Source organism: Corvus hawaiiensis, chromosome 16 (assembly GCF_020740725.1).
Source record: "Corvus hawaiiensis isolate bCorHaw1 chromosome 16, bCorHaw1.pri.cur, whole genome shotgun sequence".
NCBI classification, from domain to species: domain Eukaryota; kingdom Metazoa; phylum Chordata; class Aves; order Passeriformes; family Corvidae; genus Corvus; species Corvus hawaiiensis.
Genome location: NC_063228.1, coordinates 811,933 through 833,485, shown reverse-complemented (window position 1 = coordinate 833,485; position 21,553 = coordinate 811,933). Strand labels below are relative to the sequence as shown.

The window sequence follows — 21,553 nt, the reverse complement described above, 5'->3', positions numbered from 1 at the left end:
TGGTTTAGGGCTCAGTCCTTCTACAGGGATTCATAGAAAATAGGAAGAATAACACCTTTCTTACTTTGAGTATTAAGATGGATCATTATTCCTCTTGATGTGTTAGAAGATATTTATCAGTTTGAGTTATGAGGCCTTTCTGACTGTGAAGACTTAAACATCGATTTAATGCCAACTTAAAGACTCCTAAAAGTGTAGGAGATTGCATTAGATAAATAATTTAACAATAAAAGGTATATCAAGGCAGACATTATTGCAGCCTTCCACCAATCAATCATCATTTTCCATGTTTATCCAATTTTCATCTCAAGGCTCTGTATATCAAATTGCCCAGACATACACTACACAACTGAAATAACTTCATCATTGAATAAAATTGCATACCCATTAAAATTCTCTAATATCAAGATAGCTGACATTATGTTAAATATTGGCTTCAGTTCCATAGGGTAATAAATTTTGACCTAAATCCAATCTTTCATGGATAGCTGATTCATAATGAAAAATTACTGGTTTGTCACTTTACCTTGGGAAATTTATTGTGGAAACTAATATAGCACCAGCCAGGCTTTGAAATATATGATAAGTAAAACCACAGTTCCCTTCCTAAGCACCCTGAAACAAAGGGAACTGATTTGGTCTAGTACAAGAATATTAGATATACTAATAGCTACCAGAAAAAGAGAGAAAGAGAGAAAAGGGAGAAAAGAGAGAATTTTTCCTCCTTAAAGATACTTTTGTTCAGCAAACTCCCTTAGGGAACTCAGAAAAAAACCTGTTATTTTGTAACAAAATTATTTCCAAGTCTCCTGATAAACAGGATTTAAAATCCACATAAATACCAAACTAGCAGTAACATCACCACCACCACTTTTCCTCTGCATACATCTGCAGTGGAGTTAAATACCTGGTCTGTACATGACATGAGCTGAGGTGTCCCAACGAGCCTGTCCCACACCAAAGAATGAAACCCAAGCTTCCCCAGTACTAGTCTAGGACTTAATTTCTATTTAGTGCTTATCTGGTCGGCCCATATGTGGTGTAATGGAGCATATTCTTGCTGTCCCCTCCTTAACTGAAAGCTCTTTAATAACTTCTAGAGCAATCACGCTGCATCCTTCCTTTTTCTCCTTCTCTAAGTGATCCTTCTGCTTGGATGGATTCCAGTAGAACCCTCTGAGTAATTTCAAGTTTGCACTGGGGCCCCCTAACGTCGCTAATTTACTTCCTAAAATTTTGCAGGCTGCAGCAATATAAAGCAAACATCATGAAAACAGTAATGTTTGCATGTTTGGCAAATTATGTCTACAAATGGCCAGAAATGATTGAGAGAAATGAAAATGAGTGAACTTGTGTGTTAACTGCAGCTTGTTCAATTGTAAATGACGGAGCTGAATCTAGCAGGATTTCTCATTAAGACTTCCATTTTTGATGACCAGGTTAAGAATGTCAGAGATATCTGAAGCTTCCTTGTAATATTCCTCATGAGCCTGTCAGAAGTGATTTTCCCATTTGTTTTTCAGGGGTCTGCAAGGTAGAACATTTTCAGAATCAGAACTGCCATAAAACTGTTCTTATTCCCAAATGCTGGACTTTGCTTTGGACTATAAACTTCCATAGACTGGTAAGACAGAAATCCCTACCTCCTTATCTTTGCTTGCTCCTACAAGAACAAAATTGTCTTGTTTATTTCTCAGTGAACTTAAAATTTTGGTGATAGCAGTGCATAGAGACCTTTTATGGTTCACTGATAGAGGTTACTGAATAAATTTACTGAAGTGAGACATCATTTAAGAGGGGTCAGCAAAGCTACTTTATTACATCAGTTAAACCTCTAGCCCACTTTGCTTTTAACACTTCACAGGAAGCTTGGGTTTGTGATCACCTCCTGGCAGAAATGATAGATTTGTTTACAAAACCACATCAGCTCCATGTAGCCTCCCTCTGCTCTGGATCAGCAAATCCAGAGTGGGTTACATAGAAGCCTTTTCCACAATTACTCTTGGTAGCTCTACTCCCAGTTAATCTCAACCACACCTGTCCTCAGCCATTTGTTTCTCTGCCACGGTGGCCAAATGAGCCAGGCTGGGTTCTCTGTCCAGCTTTCCCTTCTGTACAGGGGTATATTCCTCACATGCTTTGAATAATAACCAAAGGAAGTGACTCTCAGACAGAGAGAATGACTTGGGGATAGATCCCCAAAGCGGCTCAGAGCGTCACAGTGAAATTCTTCCAGAGCAGCTCCACCTCAGTCCCATGCCAAAGAGAAAGTACAAATGGGTAAAATATATATTGCAGTAAATTTCTCTTTTGAACTTCCCTTTTCCTCTCTACCATTCAGTAAATTGCCCAGAATGAATCACAGCCCACAAATAGATGAAGAACATGAAAATGGATGGTTCTGGTTAGTCATACTACTGTCGAGCTCCACACTATTATGCAGCACAGTAACACAAGGCACACACAGAGCTCTCAGTCTGAGAGTAGCAGGGTTTGCAATGCTCCGCTGCACAGCAATATCCATTGGCTGGCTGGAAGCCTTCATTTGCAATTAAAACCACAGGTGAGTAAGCAGCCAGACTGCTTAAGCTGCTGTTTACAGCCAGTCACCAGCAATGCTGCATTCTCACCAGCAAAGTGTTTCTCTTACAACTTTTAATGAGTTACAGAAATTAACCAAGACTTCAACAAAACACTGCCATTAGTATGGGTAAGGAAGTCTCCAAAAAGAGACACAATCACCTTGCAACAAAGAGAATGATACAATTCTAGTTACACCAAGGGCTGCCCTGAACTTCAGCTGAGTAGTGAGGTTTCCAATGAGATTTGTAGAAGATCCTTTTGATTGACAGGTTTTTTTGGTGGACCTACAATTGTTGCAGACTATTGGGGGAGGTTTAGGTTGGATATTAGGAAAAGGTTCTTCACCCCAAGGGTGGTTGGGCACTGGAGCAGGCTCCCCAGGCAGGTGGTCAGGGCTCCAAGGCTGGCAGAGCTCAGGGAGTGTTTGGACAATGCTCTCAGGCACAGGGTGGCATTCCTGGGGTTGGATTCAACGATCCTTGTGCGTCCCTTCCAACACAGGCTATCCTGTGAACATGCCTGAAGGACTGCTGGTCATTAAAGTAAGCAAACACAAGATGGAGGAATTGGCAAGAAAGTGGGAAATGAGCTCTGTAGCTCATAACTTCTTCAAGCTGATTCACACAAAGATGTGATACAGGTACAGCGTCATAAAGATTTTATGTTCCGAATCACAAACCATCAGCATTACAGAGGCCAGGAGGGTGATCTCCTGCAAGGACCTTCATTTGCCATGGTAGTAGGGAACAATGTAAAGTAAGGAGAGTGGCGTCTCAATAAAAGCTGTTGATTCACAGGCTTTTGGCATAACTCAAAGGCAGTACCCAAACCGCTGTTAATGAAAACGTGCGAGGTTGAAGTTGGCACTGAATTTCATTGCCTGTGCAGAACAACACGCTCCCTCCACAACACGAACAGTGTGCATCTGCTGATGGTGAACAAGGAACTTGAACCCATGTCTGAACCAGGCCTTTATAAGCTTAATGAAGAGCTTAACATGTACCACCCACTGACAACCCAAATGTGCCCATGCTCCTTAGTCTAGACAAAGGACATCATTAGGAAGTAGAAGGATCTTTCTTCAAAGTCTTCAGCATCCAGAAAAGTTGTAGCAGCCCAGGAGATGGTGGTGTGGAAGGGGAACATGGTCAATTCTCTCCTGACAGCACTATCTGCAGAATACTGGGTTTCATCACGAGAAGAACAATATTGAGAAATTCTGTTTTAAAAGGCAACAAGCAATTCAGTCCTGCAGAATAAATCCTACCAATTTCCCAATTCGAAAGCACAATACAACTGCTATTCAAATTGTTTTTGAGAAACCACAGAGTTCAAGGTATCAGATAATGATTTTCCTGCAGTGTAATTTTGCTTTTTGGCTTAAATCTTCCACCATTTTTACAGTAACATCCATGGATGAAGACGGATGGGTGAGCACTGAACACAAGAGATGGTAGAGGTCATTCAGCTGCCGCAAGCTCTAGGAGAAAGGACTGAAAAATTCTTTGGCCTCCCTGGGGGATGGTGAGAAAACTAGCGAGGAAAAATGATGAACTTTTGCCATGGGCCTTTCAGTAGGGCCAGGACTTTAAACCAATATCTTATTTTAGAGTAAAACTGTAAAATGCTTCAGACTTTACTGCGCATTCAGCAGAGCCTGTTGGTGACAGCAGCAGGGACTGGGAGGTGGGAGCTCTGTTCCTCCTTACAAAGGTGCCAATCAGGAGTAACTTATTTGACACAACTAAATGATACATCAGTGAGGTACCGTGGATATTAAAATAGTGTGAGCAGCAAATCAGGGCTATTCACTTCTAACACGCTCTCAAACTATCAAAGACAAGCATTTACTTGGAAGACTAAATATACAATGAGCCATTTCAAAATCTTTTTCAAGGTTGCTCAGCTACAGATTCTTGTCATTCAGTTTTTCTATAGAAGTCATGATTACCCACAGAGAAAAAAGACGGATGTTTTAAAACTACCTTCTGCATAAGAAATATTTGCAACAGAAACAAGTAAATTATGGTATGGAATCTTAAAATGGCAATAATGTCCTGTAAGATTGGATTCATGCCTAGATTGCTGGCATTTTAATTCAGAGTTAGATCTCTTAAACAACTCTTCCTCATTTCCAGGGGAAGACATTACAAACCAGTGGTCTCATAAAGCTCAGTGACTCCCAAAATACATCAAAGAAACGTACCCTTTCAAAAACCTTCCTGAAACAGGGTGCATTCCCTTTAATTATATTTTTAATACCGTAACAAACTCTGTATATATTTAAGGTATTGTTTCTAGAAGCCACAAAAGAGGAAAATTCTTTGCCTTGGCTCAGGAGGAAGAAACTGAATGTCAGTACTTTCCCCCCACAATTATTTTAAAGTAATACAGTCAGTGCCACTGGCTTCAAACTAAACCACGGCAGCCTCAAGCTGCAGCTAGCATGGCATTTCTGGAACATGGCACTTCCCCATTCTCAAAATAACAGCTCATCAGCTGCAGATTCCTGTGAAAACTGAGAATTTGCTACGTAATGGTATTTGGAGAAGTGCAATGGTTAGAAAGACAAAGCTGAATCTGTGCTCCTTTGTCCTTGATGGCATTTTAGGCTTAAAACAAACAGCAAATCTAAAAGCTGCCTGCTTACAGTTAGTCTGTTACACTGACATCCCAACACAGTTTTGTTATGGCTGCAATATCAAATTAGGAAAGAATAACATTAAAGGTGTTGTGCAGCCAGCTCAAGCTCCGTCCAGCACTAATGTACACAGCTGCTTGCTTAACATTGAATAAAATTAAGATAATTAGATGCCATGTTTCCTGTCCAGGGTCCGTCTACCAAAATCATCATAGTGAGTCCACTCCAGAGGTCCAACAACCATTTAATATGAAAAACATTAAGTATGAAAAGGAGTAGGGCTCAAGTTTTCCCTGTACAGGGGGAGGTTGGCTTTGGTGTTTCTGTTTTGGGTTGGGTTTCTTGGCCCTCCTGATTCTTCTCCCCACTGCCCCCAGCTCACAGCTTCGTACCAACAATTTTCTTTAGCCATAGCTGTATTTGACTTTCCCCACCAATGCTCTGTCCACACATTTCAGGATCACTGGGAAACATTAACGAGTACTTAAGTACTTTTCTTCCATCTCTCTACATACACAGTAATCTTTATCAAAATATTCACTCAGCTTCTGCTACGCTCACGCTCTCCTCCCAGGAGGTTTGCAGCAAGGACATACTCAGCCATTATCCTCTCCCACGCTTGCCCACGCTCCCCCTTTAATGCTCCATAAAACGATAACATTTTCCAAAACAGAGGCTTGGTGAGAACTAGGACTGCTGACCATAAATTTTCCATCCCTTCTGCCCCCCACTCCTTGTGTCATGAACTGCACCCAGCATTTCCTTGAGATGCCATGTGCCAGATGATTTCTGCAAGTCTGATCTCAGGGACCAAGTCTGCAGCCTCTAGACCCACAGGTGATCAGACAGGCCCAACGTGGAGAAACATGACCAGACAGTAGCATCAGGAGAAAAAAACAAGAGGAACATCAGGCTGATTTCATTCTCCCACTTCTAAACTTGCAGATGATCTAGACAGGAGCTATCTGTATTTAAATGAAAGGATTAATTGGCACAGACACCCAACAGCTTTCCCCTCACTGAATTTCTTCTAAAACCAAAGCTGTCTATGCAAGACAGCACTGACAGAGCCAGCCTGTGCTCATCACAGCTTTATTTTTGGAGGAAGAAGCCCTCAGCTCTGCAATGCCACAATCTCACACATCCCTGAGAAACACCAGTCCCCTGTTTTCTACAGTGCAGCTGTCCCCAGAGATGCAGGGAGGTGGCAAAACAGTGTCACCCTACTTTGGGATGCCACAAGGACATTTCTAGCAATTCCAGTTCCCTTACAAGATGTACACACATCCTCCTTTGGTAAAGAAACTCGTCCAGTTTCTGACCCACTGACCAGATCCAGTTTCTAAGGATAATTCATCCATTTGGCCCTCTGCCCAGGGAACAGATCAGCTGTGAGCAGGGGTGAGTGTTTTGTCAGCTCTTACACCAGGGTTGCCTCATCAGTCCCCAAATGACCAGAGTGACCCAACAGCAAGCCAGGGGCTGCCTGCACGTCCAGACTGCTGACAGGGGCTTGTGTGCCCTTTGGGCACTGACACACACTGCCATCACTTAAATGGGAGAGAGACTGCATTCCCCATCCATGCCATGAAGAAGGGCCCATCTTCAGCCAGAACAACAGAGTATCTTTTCATTCCTTACACCCCACTTTTAACTATCCAAACTGGCACATGTGGCCATAATAAAAGTTAATCTGAGAATCACTGGCAACACACACTCTTCCTGAGATCTCATTTTTCTCCTGACAGTGCCACAGCTTCACTGATTTTATTAGAGTTGGTTCTGCTTCACACACGTAAGGGGAGAGACACATCACTTATTTCATAAATTCATTTTGCCTAAAATGCAAGTACTGAATCTTGAAATGGCCCTTTATAATGAAAGCAGTGCTGGAAACACGGTTTCCAGAACAGAACACAATCTCTGTACATGGTGTAATTACATCCTAGCGTTCTGCACAATACCAAGGCATGGCTTAAATGCTATTAATTGTAAGCAGTTTTGTTCCACAGGATGTTGTTTGCTGATAACTACTCAATTAGGGTTATTTTGCAATTAGTCTACTCACAGTAAATTTACTGCAACCAGAGTCATCTGTGGTGCAGCAAATTAAAATGCTGTCTGGGCTGCATGTGCAGTGGCTCTTACATGCTCCTTAAACTGTGTATAGCTCACCACAGTGATTCTGTCACACTAACAGATTAAACACACAGGAAAGCAGCAGCAGCCAATGCCATTTGGAATCCTGAAACCAGCAGAAAAAGATAAATCTGGGGTTCAATGATCTGTAGATCAAACCCAGTGAGTCCAAAAATGCACTGCCAAAACCTTAAAAGCTAAACAAACCACGCATTTATATGTCACCGTGTGCACACACATGCATATTGAGCAGATGAAATCCTCTATTTGCTTCGTTACAGCTCCCATGCTTTTAAAATTCTGTAGAGGATGCTTTCATTTCCGTGCCTTGAAGAACAGCTCTGCTCCACCCCACAAGTATTTGGCATCTTAGTGGCTTATCCTCTCCCTTCCTGTAAATCACACCTCTTTCTGCTGAGTGCTTTGAAGCTGTCAGATAAAAACATTGTAGACATTCAGATTGCTATTACCTGTGTGTTATTCGGTAAGCAGAGCTCCAGAGCACTTTTCTCTCAGTTTGAAAACCAACAGGTTGTGTTTTCTAAAATAAAATGGGAAATTTTCTTCCCAGCAGCCTCTAAGAAGCTGAAAGCACTTGCTTCTGTGTGCCAGAGCAGCATTATCAATAAGCAACCAGGGAGAAGGCAGTCTGATCTGGAAAAAGCTCTTTCAGTGCTGATAAATGATTTTGAATGAGGGCAGCTTGATTATTTTCCTACTTTATTATAAGTTGGGTTTACCCCACAGGGATGAAGGTAGCGGAAAACTACTAACTTTGACTGAAAAACTAAGAAAAGACAACAGAAAAGCCCAGGGGAAATAAATCAGGATCACTTGAGGCTCTTTGCTTTCCAGTGGACTTTTCATTTGTTAGAACTACATCTTAGAAGACACTTCTCAAAAAACCCTGCTATGTACCTTTGGTCTATCTATAGCCACAGGTCTGGGTCAAGAATAAACCCAGTTGGGTAATTAATGGTAAGGATTAGGCCAGAGTCTGCCCTGGGAATATGGCAGGTGAGAGAGGCTGGCCCAGAGGAGGCCTGGTGCAGATACCACCGGGGACGTTGCCTGCAATGACTCCTGGACCTGGTGGCAATGACCAAGCAGGAATTGTGCTCTGTGTCCATCCAGCAACCCTCCAAGGCAAGGGGTGCAGAGCTGCAAACTGCCATGGTCCACATGGAAGGGAGAACCAGAGAACTCAGGGATGGAGCCCAGCCACTGGGCCAGCAGCTGGGCTTTTTCCATCTCAGGAGGAGGACAGTAAGCAGAAATCACAACTTCAGTATCATGTTGAAATGTGGAGTGGTGTAATTGCAATTGCACTGCTGCCCATTGCTGTTGGGCAGGGTCACAGTGGCCGTTCTGGGACTGTGCTCCTGCCCACAGTAACAGTGGATTCTGCAGGGGTAACGTGGCACAGGTCAGGTCACTCGGGATCAGTCCAAGGGGATTTTGTCTAGGTACAGAGTGATGGGTATTTTAGAGCCAAGAATTCTCTTTTAAACTTCTGCTTCTTCCCAGTACCTCTGCACCAGAGGAGGACCACGCATGATGATGGACAAAGAAGAGAGGCAGCTGTTCCACATCCACGGACAGCTTTGGTGAGCAGAAGACAGTCTGGCACACCAGGAGAATTGGTGTCTGTAGTCTGGCCTGTACAGGACTAGGCCAGACATGGCCCCAGCAAGGAAACATCTGCCACATTGTCCACAGGTTGCTGATCTCCTGAGAAGAAAGGAACTCCACAAAGGACGTCTCCCTGTATCTTCTCCTCCACCTGCACAGGACTGGATTTGCTATTTCCTCATCCAACCTTGTGCTGAACCTACACTTCCCCTCTTACATTTGCTGAATGCATTTTCCCCAGAACACACTTCTATGAAGGCCAACATTCCCTTGTGAGTGAAGGATTTGCAAGCTGCCCGTTGCCCTGATCTCAGCCATGACCGGGTAAGGCTGCACCTAAAGCCTTTGACAGCCATCTCCTGTGCCATAGCATTTGTGCCATGTTTTTAGGAGCAGCTTGCAGTGCCATGTCCTGTTCCACTGCTTCAGCAGCAATGCCCTTAGAGGGACTGCAGCCCTCACGGAAACAACACCTGCACGTCAGATTGGGGACACCACGCTCTTGGTTCTAACAATCCTTTCTGTTATCACTGAAGATCCTTATAATCAACTTCCTTTGCCTGCTGCTTCTGGAAACAATAAAATACCTAAAAAAGAAACAGCTTGTATGATCCTGTTCTCATTGATAACCACTGAAGTGAATGTATCACTTAACATTTACGACAATCCAGCTGGATGGAGTCCTGTCCATGATTGATAGCTACACTTAGCAACATCATGGTTTTGATCAGCTAAGACAAGATCCAAGGGGATTAAACGCTGGACGACATCTCAATGGAAACCACAGCACTGGGAACACGTTTATATGCTGGGATAATGGATGAATGTGCTGCTCCAATACATAAATATTTATACTTCACAATTTTGCTGGAAACAGACAGGAAACCTTTGTTCAAAGCAAATGGAAGGGAACAACACTCACATGCTGAATACACAGACTCAGACCCCAGATGTCTGACTGCTGCTAAAAAACACCAGATCACTTTTTTAATACATGAAGTGCCAAGGCCTCTACCCACATCTCCCCCTACCAGCAATCCTAACAATGGGGTGTCTTACATCCTCAAAAGCTGATGTCCAGTACTTCACAAACATCTAACCAAGCTCAACTCCTCCCAAGGACCTCCAGAGTTAATGAAGTCACCTTTCATGAGGGATGGAGTCACTCTGGGAGCGAAGAACAGCAGTGTTTATGTTCTACAGCAGGAGGAGAGATCTGGGACCACAACACACTGAGACTCAGACCATGTATCCTTATCAAGGGCTATAAAATTCCAGGGACCTACCAAGTTATACACATATAAGGCCTCCCAGTAGGCACTGGGCGCTTTCAGTTTTGGGGCTCCCCCTTGTCTGTCTTGACAGCTCTGTATTCAAACATTTGGGAAATGACTTCAGGGTCTGGATCTCCTCCGTAGGTTTGGTGACCCCGTCTCCTTGTGCATCGGTGCTTCCTGTATGAGCGGCTCGTGTCCCATGCCAAACGCTGCTGCACTGCCACTTCCCCACAGCAAAGCTCCCAAATCTGCCCCAGAGCAACCTCGTATGGAACACAGGATGTCCAGAGCTGCTGCCAAGGAAATCTGGCAGTTGAAGTGGTTAACTTCAGCTGTCAGCATGGGCAGGAGGAAATAACCTTGAGGCAAAGAAAAGTCAACATTTTCCAGGTGTATCCATCTGGCTAGGTTAACATGTCTCTCAATTATTCTTTTTAAACAAGTGTCACCACTCAAAAAACTAAATTAAACTCTGTCTAAAATTTTTAGGTTTTCTAAAGCTACAGTCCTTTTACACCTAATTTTTAAAATGTGGTATATATCCATACACGTGAGTTTTTTTATAAATATATCACATTTAGACAATTTCTTCATTTTTCTAGTCATATTTGTAGCTCCCAGTTTTCCTGAGAATTTTGCTATGACATTACGATGGAAGCATTTATACCAATGTGCAAGGTACATAACATGCTGAAAGGCTTCAAGTGTAAAATGTTCTAAGACCACACTGTTATCCTGACTGCAGGGCATAAGAGAAATCCTGTATTTAAAAAAGAAGCAATAAATATTTCTTGAGAAACCCGTTTTTAAGGACGGCAGTTGTTTAAAACTTCTGGAAACTCATCCTGCATCCCTGGGAGACAGATTACCAAGCAGGGCATGGAATCAGAGGTGTGTACAAAATGGCACAGCTGCAGTGTCTGCCCACACTAATGGCACTACACCTTCCAGCTCGGGCCAGGATACCCCTTGCATATTTGTGTATGGGATCCACTTACCTACGCAAGATTTGCAGCACTGATCCCATTACTAAGACACGGCCCTGATCCCAAAAGTGCAGGACAGTGTCTGCAAGGTGCTGACCTCCCTCAGCTTTCTCACAGAGCGGAGCTGACTGCCCTGCCCTGAGGGAAGAAGGGGGAAGGAGAGGGAGGGAATAGCAAGGACATGCTTATCACAGTGGATTCCACCAGTGGCACCTCAGCAGTGCCCAGCAGTACTCGCTGATGCTCATCCTGTCACTGATGTTTGCTTCTGCTCAGTTATTAACTCTCTACTGTTCTCTTATCTTCCCTCCAACTTGTGCTGCCTTTACTGTCCCTCTTCCCTTCTTCCCACTGAACACCATGCCTTCTGCCTGCTCCATTAATTCTCTGTCCACAGTGCCTGCCCACCCAGCTTAACAATTTGGAGTATTACCATGATAAGAAAGGGAGAAAAAACACCAAAAGAGACATGGCAAAAAACCAAAACAAAGCAGTCACAGACGCGCTGGGGTGGGGAATGGGGGTGCTCAGACTATTCATCCTGGCAAGATGCACCCTCTCTAAATTAAAAGCCTATGAATCCTGTTACAGGGAGATGTGCTTTTTTAGATACATTCTCTGAGGCAGCTCCTCTTTTTCACTGTCTGTACAGGGAATTTAACCTCCTAATCTCAGTAACAGCAACACTATCCTTCTCTCTACCACACTGAAATCACCCTAACCACTGCTTTGTGATGATGCAGCAAACAAGCCATCAGAGGATGTTCTCAATGAAAGGACCTAAACACCCCCTGGTTCCCATGGATCCCCATATTTATTCTACAGTCTCAAAGCAAGACCTATTCCCTAGTTTATAAATTCCCTCTGTACTTTCAGCTCGGACAAAGACATGGCATATCCTTCCGTGCAGGGGCTGGAAGTGCCAGTTACAGGGTGGGGACTCTGGGCTGTTGTATAAACAAATGCTGCTGTGGGTAACGCTGCTCCTTGATCGATATCCACTTTGATCAACCGATCAATGCTACTTTTTTTTAAAAGGCACTTTACAGAGAGCTTACAGCTGGATGAATGGTGGCACATGAAGCACTCTTTGAAAAGTAGAAAAAGGTCAGCTCGGACATGCAAGCTGACAGCAAGCTGAGAGGTAACTCGTGATCTGAGGACATGGAGACACCAAAACAACAAATCAAAGCTTGGCTTAGGCCAGCAGAGGTAACTGACTCTCCAGCAGTGATTTTAAAAATAGCTTTTGCTGATTCAAGAACATTAAAAATAGAAGTCAGCCACAAAATTGGATTTTCCCCGTGCTTTTGGAATTTTTTTTACTATACTTCTGATTATTACCTGGCTTATCAAAATGCTTAGGACTCCAACTGTGACAGGAAAATAGCCATATGGCCATAACAGCAATGCCACTCATCTATTGGTTAGCATAAAGCTCCAAAATTCACAGTGGCTGTTCTCTGATTACCAAAAGCACACAACTCCTGCACAGCATAACAAGATTTTGACTACACTTCTCAGTGTCCATAGATTCAGAACTAAAAGAACAGAAGTAGCATCTGAATACCTAGATCCCATTGTGCAATAAAAATCTGGCGGAAGTGAATTCTACAGGAACCCACCAAGGATCTTGAGACATCCATATAATTCCCTGTTAAAAACACCCTCAAAGCCTCCCTTGTTTTCACAGACTGAGTCCATTACACATTCCTGCAGTAAAGCCGTTTTTGCCATCAGGAGGCCATTCCAACTGCACAGAATGCTTCCCCCAGCACAGCATTTCTCCTTCTCCATCTCCCAACTTACCCTCCAGGGCACAGAAACGCGTCACCTGCTCCGGCATCAGCTTCCCGAGCTTGTGCTGGCAGTAAACATCGGCGATCTCCTGGCGACACTGCTTGGACTTGGCCCGGGACATGGCTGACACGGCCTCCTTGCCCGTCACCTCACACCTGGCTGGCTGGTCGTACTTCAGCTCAGGGGAACTGTTCTCCACTTTTTTTAAAAGATGCTGTTTGGGAGACCTGTCAATGTCCTTCAGATTGCTGCTGACGCTGCTGTTTTTCCCAGGGTGATCACTGACCCGCACCGCCTCATTGGAGTTCTTCCCCAGCAGCAAGTTCTCCTTCATCTTTTCCTCTTCCAGTTTCTTTCTCAAGTGCTCCTTTTGTTTGCTAAGGGGTTTTTTCACCAGCTCAGACTGGTGTTTTTGCCTCTGAGTCCTGGGAGCAAAGTTACTGTTATCAATAGTTTCAAAGTCCTTGGGGACCGAATTTTCATTATTGCTGTCGGTTCGCATTTTCTCTTTCGGTCGGTGGGAAAAATAGCCGTCCTACAAATGGGGAGAAAAATTACACTCATCTTACTGAAACAGCCACATCCCATGCATTACGAGCATTTCTTACACGAAAACATAGATCAATTACAATCCAACACACTGCAGAAAATCCCTGTGTTGGGGCTCACAGCAGACAGAAGCTGAGAGGCCTCTGGGGTCACCTGCACTGGCATCTCTTGCTCACTGGGCCACAGTCCAAGCCCTATCTCAGATGGAGCAGCGAGGTTTTACACAGGTTTGTGAGCAGTGATTAACCAGACACTTCACCCTGACACCATTAAATATCCATGAGAAAACAGACACAGGTTTCAAGGGAGCAAAAGCAGGTCCTTCAATGCTTTCCTTCACTCCTTGTGATTAACAATCACAGTTTGGTATCCCAGAACTGCTTCGTTTCTCTGCAGAAAGCACCACTTGACTATAGCCTGAGCTTGTTTTTTGTTTTGTTTTGGTTTTGGTTCCACACATTTGAACCCTCCCTGGGAGGGTCAGAGCCAGGCTCTGGTGTCAGCTCTTACCCATCATGTTTCTCCTCTCGATGCTCTTAGATAAATACACAGCCCATAATGTTGCAACATTCAAAACCTATCATATAAAGGAAAAGGAATAGATCATGTAAAATATTTGTCTGCATCAGAGGTGGGTGAGGTTGAGCTGCCTTTGCTCCAACCGTGGAAACTTGTGGGGGACACAATTTTTAGACCCATGGACACAGAAATATCTGTTTGCAGAAGTGATCAGTAGCAGATAAAATCGATGATGAATTGTTATTAAAACGTCTGAAGACAGGAGTAAAAATACTGATAGACTTTTTGAGTCTGTCCCGTTTCCTTTCCCCTGGTGGAACACCTAACCAAAAATCAGAGGCTGGGAAATGACAGCATCACTAATGAAGACTGATGGGAGCATCTTTTAACACCTATCAACCACATTTTGTATTCAAAACTTTTTATCAGCATGAGCTAATTGTTTCTCACACCTCTTCTGGGAGGAAGTATTTAACAGTCAGGGTTTGTAGAGAAAGGAGAGGGAGATAATGACTTATCCCAGGCCATGCAGGGAGTCAGTATCAGTTTGACCTCTACAGCTCAGCAATGAGAAATGTTTGAATAGTTTATTCATTAGAAGAGGTTGTTTAGTGAGTGAATAGAGTGATTCTCTCTCCATGAAAATGTCTAGTTTGCAACTAGCTCTAGCTGTCTGGCACAGAGGAATGCAAAGGAGTTTAAAAAAAAAACCAACACCAGACAACAACTCACAAACCAAAATCCAAACATTTTTCAAACAAACAAAATATTTCTAGTTTGGGGAGAAATATTTTTTAAAAAATAAAATTCTAACATTTAAGGGCGAGCACGAAATCAGTTTCTTCTCTCAGTCTTACTTCTTTAGGGAAAAGAAAAGAATAGCATTTATGTAGAAACACAGGGTCATTTAAGTAGAAAAACAATCAGAGCTCGTCCAATCACTCCATACCCTTGCAAAAAGTCCCTCTCCAGCTCTCCTGTAGCTGCTTCAGGAACTGGAAGATGCTATAAAGAAACCTCTGGAGACTTTATAGGAGCATTTTTCCAAGACGAAGTGTGACACTGTGGATGGCACAGAGCACAGGCCTAAGAGAAGGATTTCCACAAGCAGAAATGTTCTGTCCTAACTTTATCTGGTTCTCAGAAGATACAAGGAGAGGTTAACTGCTGAGTGCTCAAAGGCAAGAGCCCTGGCAGGGGAGTTTTAATGGCTGTGGGGCCTCTTCTGAGCATGTGCACGCTGCAGTTCAGCAATAACAAGCAAATACTCCAAAACTGGGAAAGAACAGTCTGTACCCAGGAGTGTGCATGAGATCACTGCCAATTACATACTGATTGCCATTGATGCTAAAAATAATACTATAATATTAATGCAAAAAAACCATAAAATGGCTCTGAGCTTAAAATGTTATGAGAGAATTTGAGTTCAGCTCCAAATTCTGCTCCCTGATGAACACACACATTTAAATTCTCCAAATTCTCCCTCTGGTGTGTTGTACTAAAGTTTGTCAGACACAACGGATGCTCTTTGGTGTATTAGCCACTGTATCTGCAGAGAGTCAGGGTCTGGGGCTCAGGTACTCTGAGCCTGATTGAATTCGAAGTCCCATCTATCTCAGGAGGGAAAGCCTGGGTTTCTGCAGAGACTTTGCAGTCTACTGAGGAAACCATGGAATAAATCGCTGCTGTCACCTACTACAGCCCCAACAACAGCTGCTGCTGCTCGCTGTACCTGGCACAAATACAGAGAATTTGGAAGAACTTCACAGCTGTCTGTAATGACAAATGGATTTTAATGACAGCCTGTTAACACTCTCAGAGGCTTTTGAAAGCACAGCAGTTCAGCCAGACCCCAGTAGGTTCACACACCTGCAGACTGCCTCTCTTCACGTGTTTCACTTGCATCTGTCACCTCTGTTTGCATCCAAGCCAAGCATCTTCAAGCATAAACATGCATTTGGGGTTGCCCAGGTCACAACTCTCCTGTAATCTTTCAGGTACAGTTCTGTATCCTGCGTGCCAAAGGCAGGAGGTTAAAGACTATGGCTCCAAAATTCCGACAAGGCAGCCCTTTCTCAGTGGGGTGTCCCACTGCAGGATACACCACACAGCCATGAGGTACAACTCACAGAGTTTCCCACTGCCCCTGAAGGACCCCTCTGCCACCAGCCTGCACCAGGCAATGTGACTGGTAATTTTTGCAATACACAAAAAGCCAGCACTAGACCAATTTCAATTCTGCTTTCAGAGAGAGAACCTAATGCACATTTAAATCAGCAGAGACCCAAACATCAGCAGAGTGGGGTGCACCAGCTCTGCAGACAGCAAGGGCACACAGGCTGTGGCTGAGGGATGCAGCTCAAGGCACCAAAGCCAAGGGAGAGCCCACACCGTGCAGGCAGGGACTGCTCCAGCATCACCTGCCCCACACCTGCGGAGGCACAGGGCTGCTGAAGGCTCCTTTTGGAAAGGCTTTGTAGGGAACACTAAAGAAAACCCTCATCAGTTCTCAAAGACACACAATAGGAGCTTACATTTATCTGCCAGAGGCTCACACTGCGTTGTGCAGAGCACTTCCTCCTGACCATAAGAAAATGCTCCCTTCTCAGGACAAGTTACTCATTGTACGATTTCTTTATCAACAAAGTCCTATAAATACTACACAGATGGATGGACCATGTGCCACCAAGCCCTGAATGGCAAATATTCACAGTTACAGTTTATCTGACAACTCATTTTCTCCCCAGCACGGAAGGATTGGCTGTCTTTTTGTACTGAGAACATTTTCTCATATTCTTCCTCTGGCAAAGCTTGGTACCTCAAAGACACAGCAAAACAAACCAGAAATATGCATATGCACACACAGAGCAACAACAAAACACACAGGTCTTCCTCTAAATACAAAGTACTGGACATGCTGGCCTTGAGGACCAGCTATAAATCAAACATCTGTACTATGAAAACCACATATTTTTCCTCCTTTCACATAGCAAAGCACACAATCATTGACCTCATGTGAAAATATGCAATGCCTGGGCAGTCATGCAGGATCACACACAGCTGAGGCCCCCAGAGCTGGGGCAGGCACTCACTGGGTGAGCTGTTCAGGATCCAAACCAGCTCCCAGCTCCCAGAGGTGGGGAATAGCTGCAAAATCTGTATCACATGTCAAAGCCTCAGAGACCTGGTCAGCTTTCACAGGAACATCTATTTTACCTGTCCTGTGACCGAGAAGAATTTAAACAGAACTATGAAAAGATAATTAAAACAAGTTTCTGTTCAATATTAATCACAGCTGTGACATATTATTTTGTATTGCTTGTTAATTATTCCTTCTAATTGCCAGAGGAGTCAGAGGATGGCATCTCAACAATTAAATGGTTTTTTTCTGCTCTTATGTTTGTGCATTTGAGGGCTGTTTCTTAGCTGAAATCAAAACCTTTTGCCTCCAGAACTACAAACTTTATGCTGTGGTCACCCCATTGTCTCCTGTCCTACCACACTCACATCTTTCAAACTGTAAAACCACCACTGCTCTGCTTGAAGCCCTTGTGAAGCCACATGGATGCAGAGCAGACATCCCATTGTGCCACCAAAACAAAGAAGAAATTGGGAACTTTAATTGAAGATGTGGTTGATGTGCCATGAGACCCTTGGAAAATGAGTATGTTTGGCAGGTTTGAACAAAAATGTGGCCAAAGACAGCAGATGGAGGAAAGGCAGCAGATGTTAATGTAGTTATATATTTCCATATGTTTTTCTGTTTTGCTGTAATAAGTACATTGTACTTCTAATTGTCAGTGGCTGAAGACTTGGGAGAAACATTTTGTGAGAAATATATTACTTATGCCTCTCATTAGAGAGGGAGATGCAGAAGGTGAAAATAGGTTTATTGACTTGCAAAGTAGCAAAGATAAAAGATGTAATTGCTTCAAACACAGTGCTTTCTGTTATGTAAAAGGAAAATGAAACAAAGCAATCATTTGGGTTAAAAGGGGGATTCTGATGCTTGAAAAAGCGTGAGTCCTTCAGGTTCAGCACTAACAGATACAGGCACAGCCAGCCCAAAACTATTGCAACACCTGGCATTTCAAAATGCAGAGTAACAGATGGACCACCACCAAGTGCACAGGGGACCCCTCAGTGGAACATCTGCATTGGGAAGTGATTGTCTGGAGGATTATTTTCCCCTTCCTTTCCAAAACTGTTACCATCCATTTTCAGTTTTCCTTAACATCAATTTCAGCAGTGTGATCCAAAACACCAGAAACAACATCATGAAAACATCATTAATAGAAGTTGCTTTTATCCCTTTTGACATATATACATTAAGGGAAGATGTTCTGGTTTGAAATCGAATTAAAACAGCTTCAAAACTTTGGCTGCTTTCCTCAAAAGAGTTTTTCTGGTTTTTACTAACATATGACTTACTTTGAGAGTGATTTAGATTAGGGAGTAAAATAATATTGCATCCCTCAAGAGACCAAACAGCTTTTCACATTTGTTCCAGCTTAGCACAGTAACTGTACAAAAAGCCATATTGTATCAACAGTAATTTCAGATGTTCATCCAGTTATTAAAAAGTTTGGAATACTGCTAGAGGGAGCTGTGAAAGCACATATCCATAGTGCTTCCAAAACCGACCTCTTTGTTTTCTGCTAGTTTAAACTTCTCGGGAAAGTTTGGGTTTTGACAGCACAGACCAGTCGAATTCATTCAATCCGTAACAGAACTTGATTTATAACCAGGAACTGCCCCCACTTTACACATTTTGTTCCCTTCAAAGGACGCTGGATCTCATTAAGGCTCCAGACCGGGCACAAGCCCTTCTTTTGGCAAAGGTCCCTCCCGGTGCCACTGACCAACAGGAACAGCAGCACTCCCTGAGCTGGGGGAAGTTCTTTTGTCTGCACACACATTTTAACAGTTCCCACCTCTGCTTTGCAGCAGCTTCAGCTCTGCCTGCATGTGGACCGTGGAACCCATGGTGATACAACACATTGCTCAGCTCCCAGGCAAACAAGCCCTCAAAAGACTGCTCACTTGAGCATCTGTCCTGGAACAATAACCAGTGTTATTAAGCCTCCTGGATCCACATCAGCATAACCACATCTTCAAACAGAATTCACCGCAAAGCTAGGAAAGAGATGGAGGAGGACTGGCCTGACAGTGCAACATGCAGCTTCTGAGGAAGCTCAGGAAAACCCTGGAGGTTTATTTTCCTACAGCTTCTCTCCAAGAGAAGGTGGATCTTACAGTCCTTCCAACACAGAGCTCAGACATGAAGGAGCTTACGAGGAAGTCAGCCTTCTCTCAAGGGAAAGGTATTTAAGTGACTTTTTATAATAATGTCTACACTTTGTGATCCTTGAACAGGACCCTCAGTGAGGCAAAGACGTGGTAGAGCAGCAGCAGACACTAATTAATGCCCCACAACTTCTTAACAGGAGTTCAGCAGGTAAGGTCAAGAACTGATAAATCTACATGGTTGTTTTTCCTGATGGCTATTCCGATACTGAAAGGAAAATGTGAGATGTTCTGTGTTTTTATTTCTCACCAAATTGTACTGCTTCATTATTTGGCAAAGGTGCCCCAAAGAGATGTTATGTAAATAAATAACACAAAGTAAGAATGGGGTAAAGCTTAATCATTTGCATGTTTAAAATACAGACACAACAACCACACTGAATACCCATTACCAGCCAACCTTTCATTCTTATTTTTTTACCTTCCCCTCTCAATGGCCAACCCCATCAAAAAATAACACGGTTATTCTGAACTGAATTCCCCTCCTTTCATCTCTATTTCTTTCATCCAGAATTCAGCCAATATAGATTTTATATCTTTCAGAGCAGTAGTAAACACTTGAAATTGTTTCCTGGTGACTTGTTATTAACTAGATTCCAGCTAAACTCATCAGGAGGCCTATTCCAACTCCAATCTAAACAACCTTGAGCAGCCCAGGGTGAATTGCTGAGACACACAATAGATCTCTGGCAGCTATAGAAATTAAACATAATCAAAATATGGATGGTAGAAACCAAAGACACCCTCACATACAAATGGAAACACCCCTGTAAAATACAGTCAGTTTAGCAGAAACGAATTCAGCCTTAATTAGGTAGAAAATCTATTTAGATGAATATAATGCAAAGAATAATAATGAACTTCAGGATTACATTTTGTAACTTGGAGGGAAAAAACAACACAAATAAATAGGAAGTAATCGGACCTTATTTAATAGTCTCAGACTATCAGCTCGAACAACTATAATCATTAAAGGCCCTGCAGTGATCTTCTACTGATAAATGATGTTGAATCAGAATTACAACACAACAAGCATGAAGAGCAAAGCCTATTTATTAATATGAGCAACACTAAAAGAAACGGATTCATTCCCATCTATTTTCCCCAGCATCACAAGGAGTCTTTGAACCAAGCACATAGAAATGAAAGGACTCCATGTTTCCTCTTGTTTTGGGTGAGACTGAAATATTAACACTCCCACACACGTGCTTACTGCAGGGGCACTGCAGAGGAGCAGCAGCCACCCGCTGCTGCATTGGTGGGTGTGCTACACACCGGCTTGTGTCTTCACAGAAAGTTCTTCTGCAAGACCAGTAGTTACATTCATAAAATAAAAACTGAAAAAGCCAGGGGATTACTATGGGCTCTGCCACCTACTTCCTTAGCTACCCTGCCAGCAGTTCACCCTTCCTGAAAATTCAGCCTGGGACCCGGCACCACTCCGGCAAGGGTGGTGTATGTGGTACTGCATTCTCAGTTCTTGCAAATTCATTCAGAGCTATACAAATGAGCAGGTTTAACAACACGATGAGAGATTAGAGTGCTGGAGTTAAAAGATAGAGCAAAATAAAAATTTCTGATGCCAAAAACGATGCACCTTTAAGTTCCAAAACCTGTCATTTTACTGGCTTCAGTAAAGATCATGAAGAATATGTGCATTAGGAAAAGACATCAAAAAGTTTTCTAGGAAACTGCCCTCCTCTCTTACCTGCATAGATACTCATTTTGGAGACCAAACCCTTTTTCTGTACCGTACTAAACATATTGACTACATCTGAGCCAAACACCAGATTGTACAGTGCCCAACTTTCTTCAGCCACAGAGCAGCTTTCCTCTCCTGCTGTAAGCACAGTGCTGTCAAAGCAGTTCTTTGTAACCACACTGCCTTTAACAACGGTTGTGTTTCCACAACTCCTCACTTACAGTTCTGTCAGAAACAAGGACTCCCTCCACACACAGGCAGTAATCATATCCCAGCATATCCAGCAGAACCAGATGGACAGCACAGCATAATGCTAACTTAGCCACTGCTCATAGACAATGCCACACAGAAAAATCAAATCACAATATACTCCATTGTTTTAATGAACATCATTATGTTAGAGCAGAAAAAAATGGAA

At 43.2% G+C, this 21,553-nt stretch overlaps 1 protein-coding gene across 4 annotated transcripts in view; it reads right to left on the bottom strand.

Moving 5' to 3' along the window:
• XYLT1 (xylosyltransferase 1) overlaps window positions 1-21,553 on the bottom strand; it is a 170,914-nt gene that overhangs the window by 78,948 nt on the left and 70,413 nt on the right. For all 4 annotated transcript variants that reach the window (XM_048320694.1, XM_048320696.1, XM_048320693.1 and 1 more), the window contains one exon: window positions 13,068-13,593. In XM_048320694.1, the coding sequence (XP_048176651.1) occupies window positions 13,068-13,593 (526 nt within the window). The remainder of the gene's footprint in view (window positions 1-13,067; window positions 13,594-21,553) is intronic.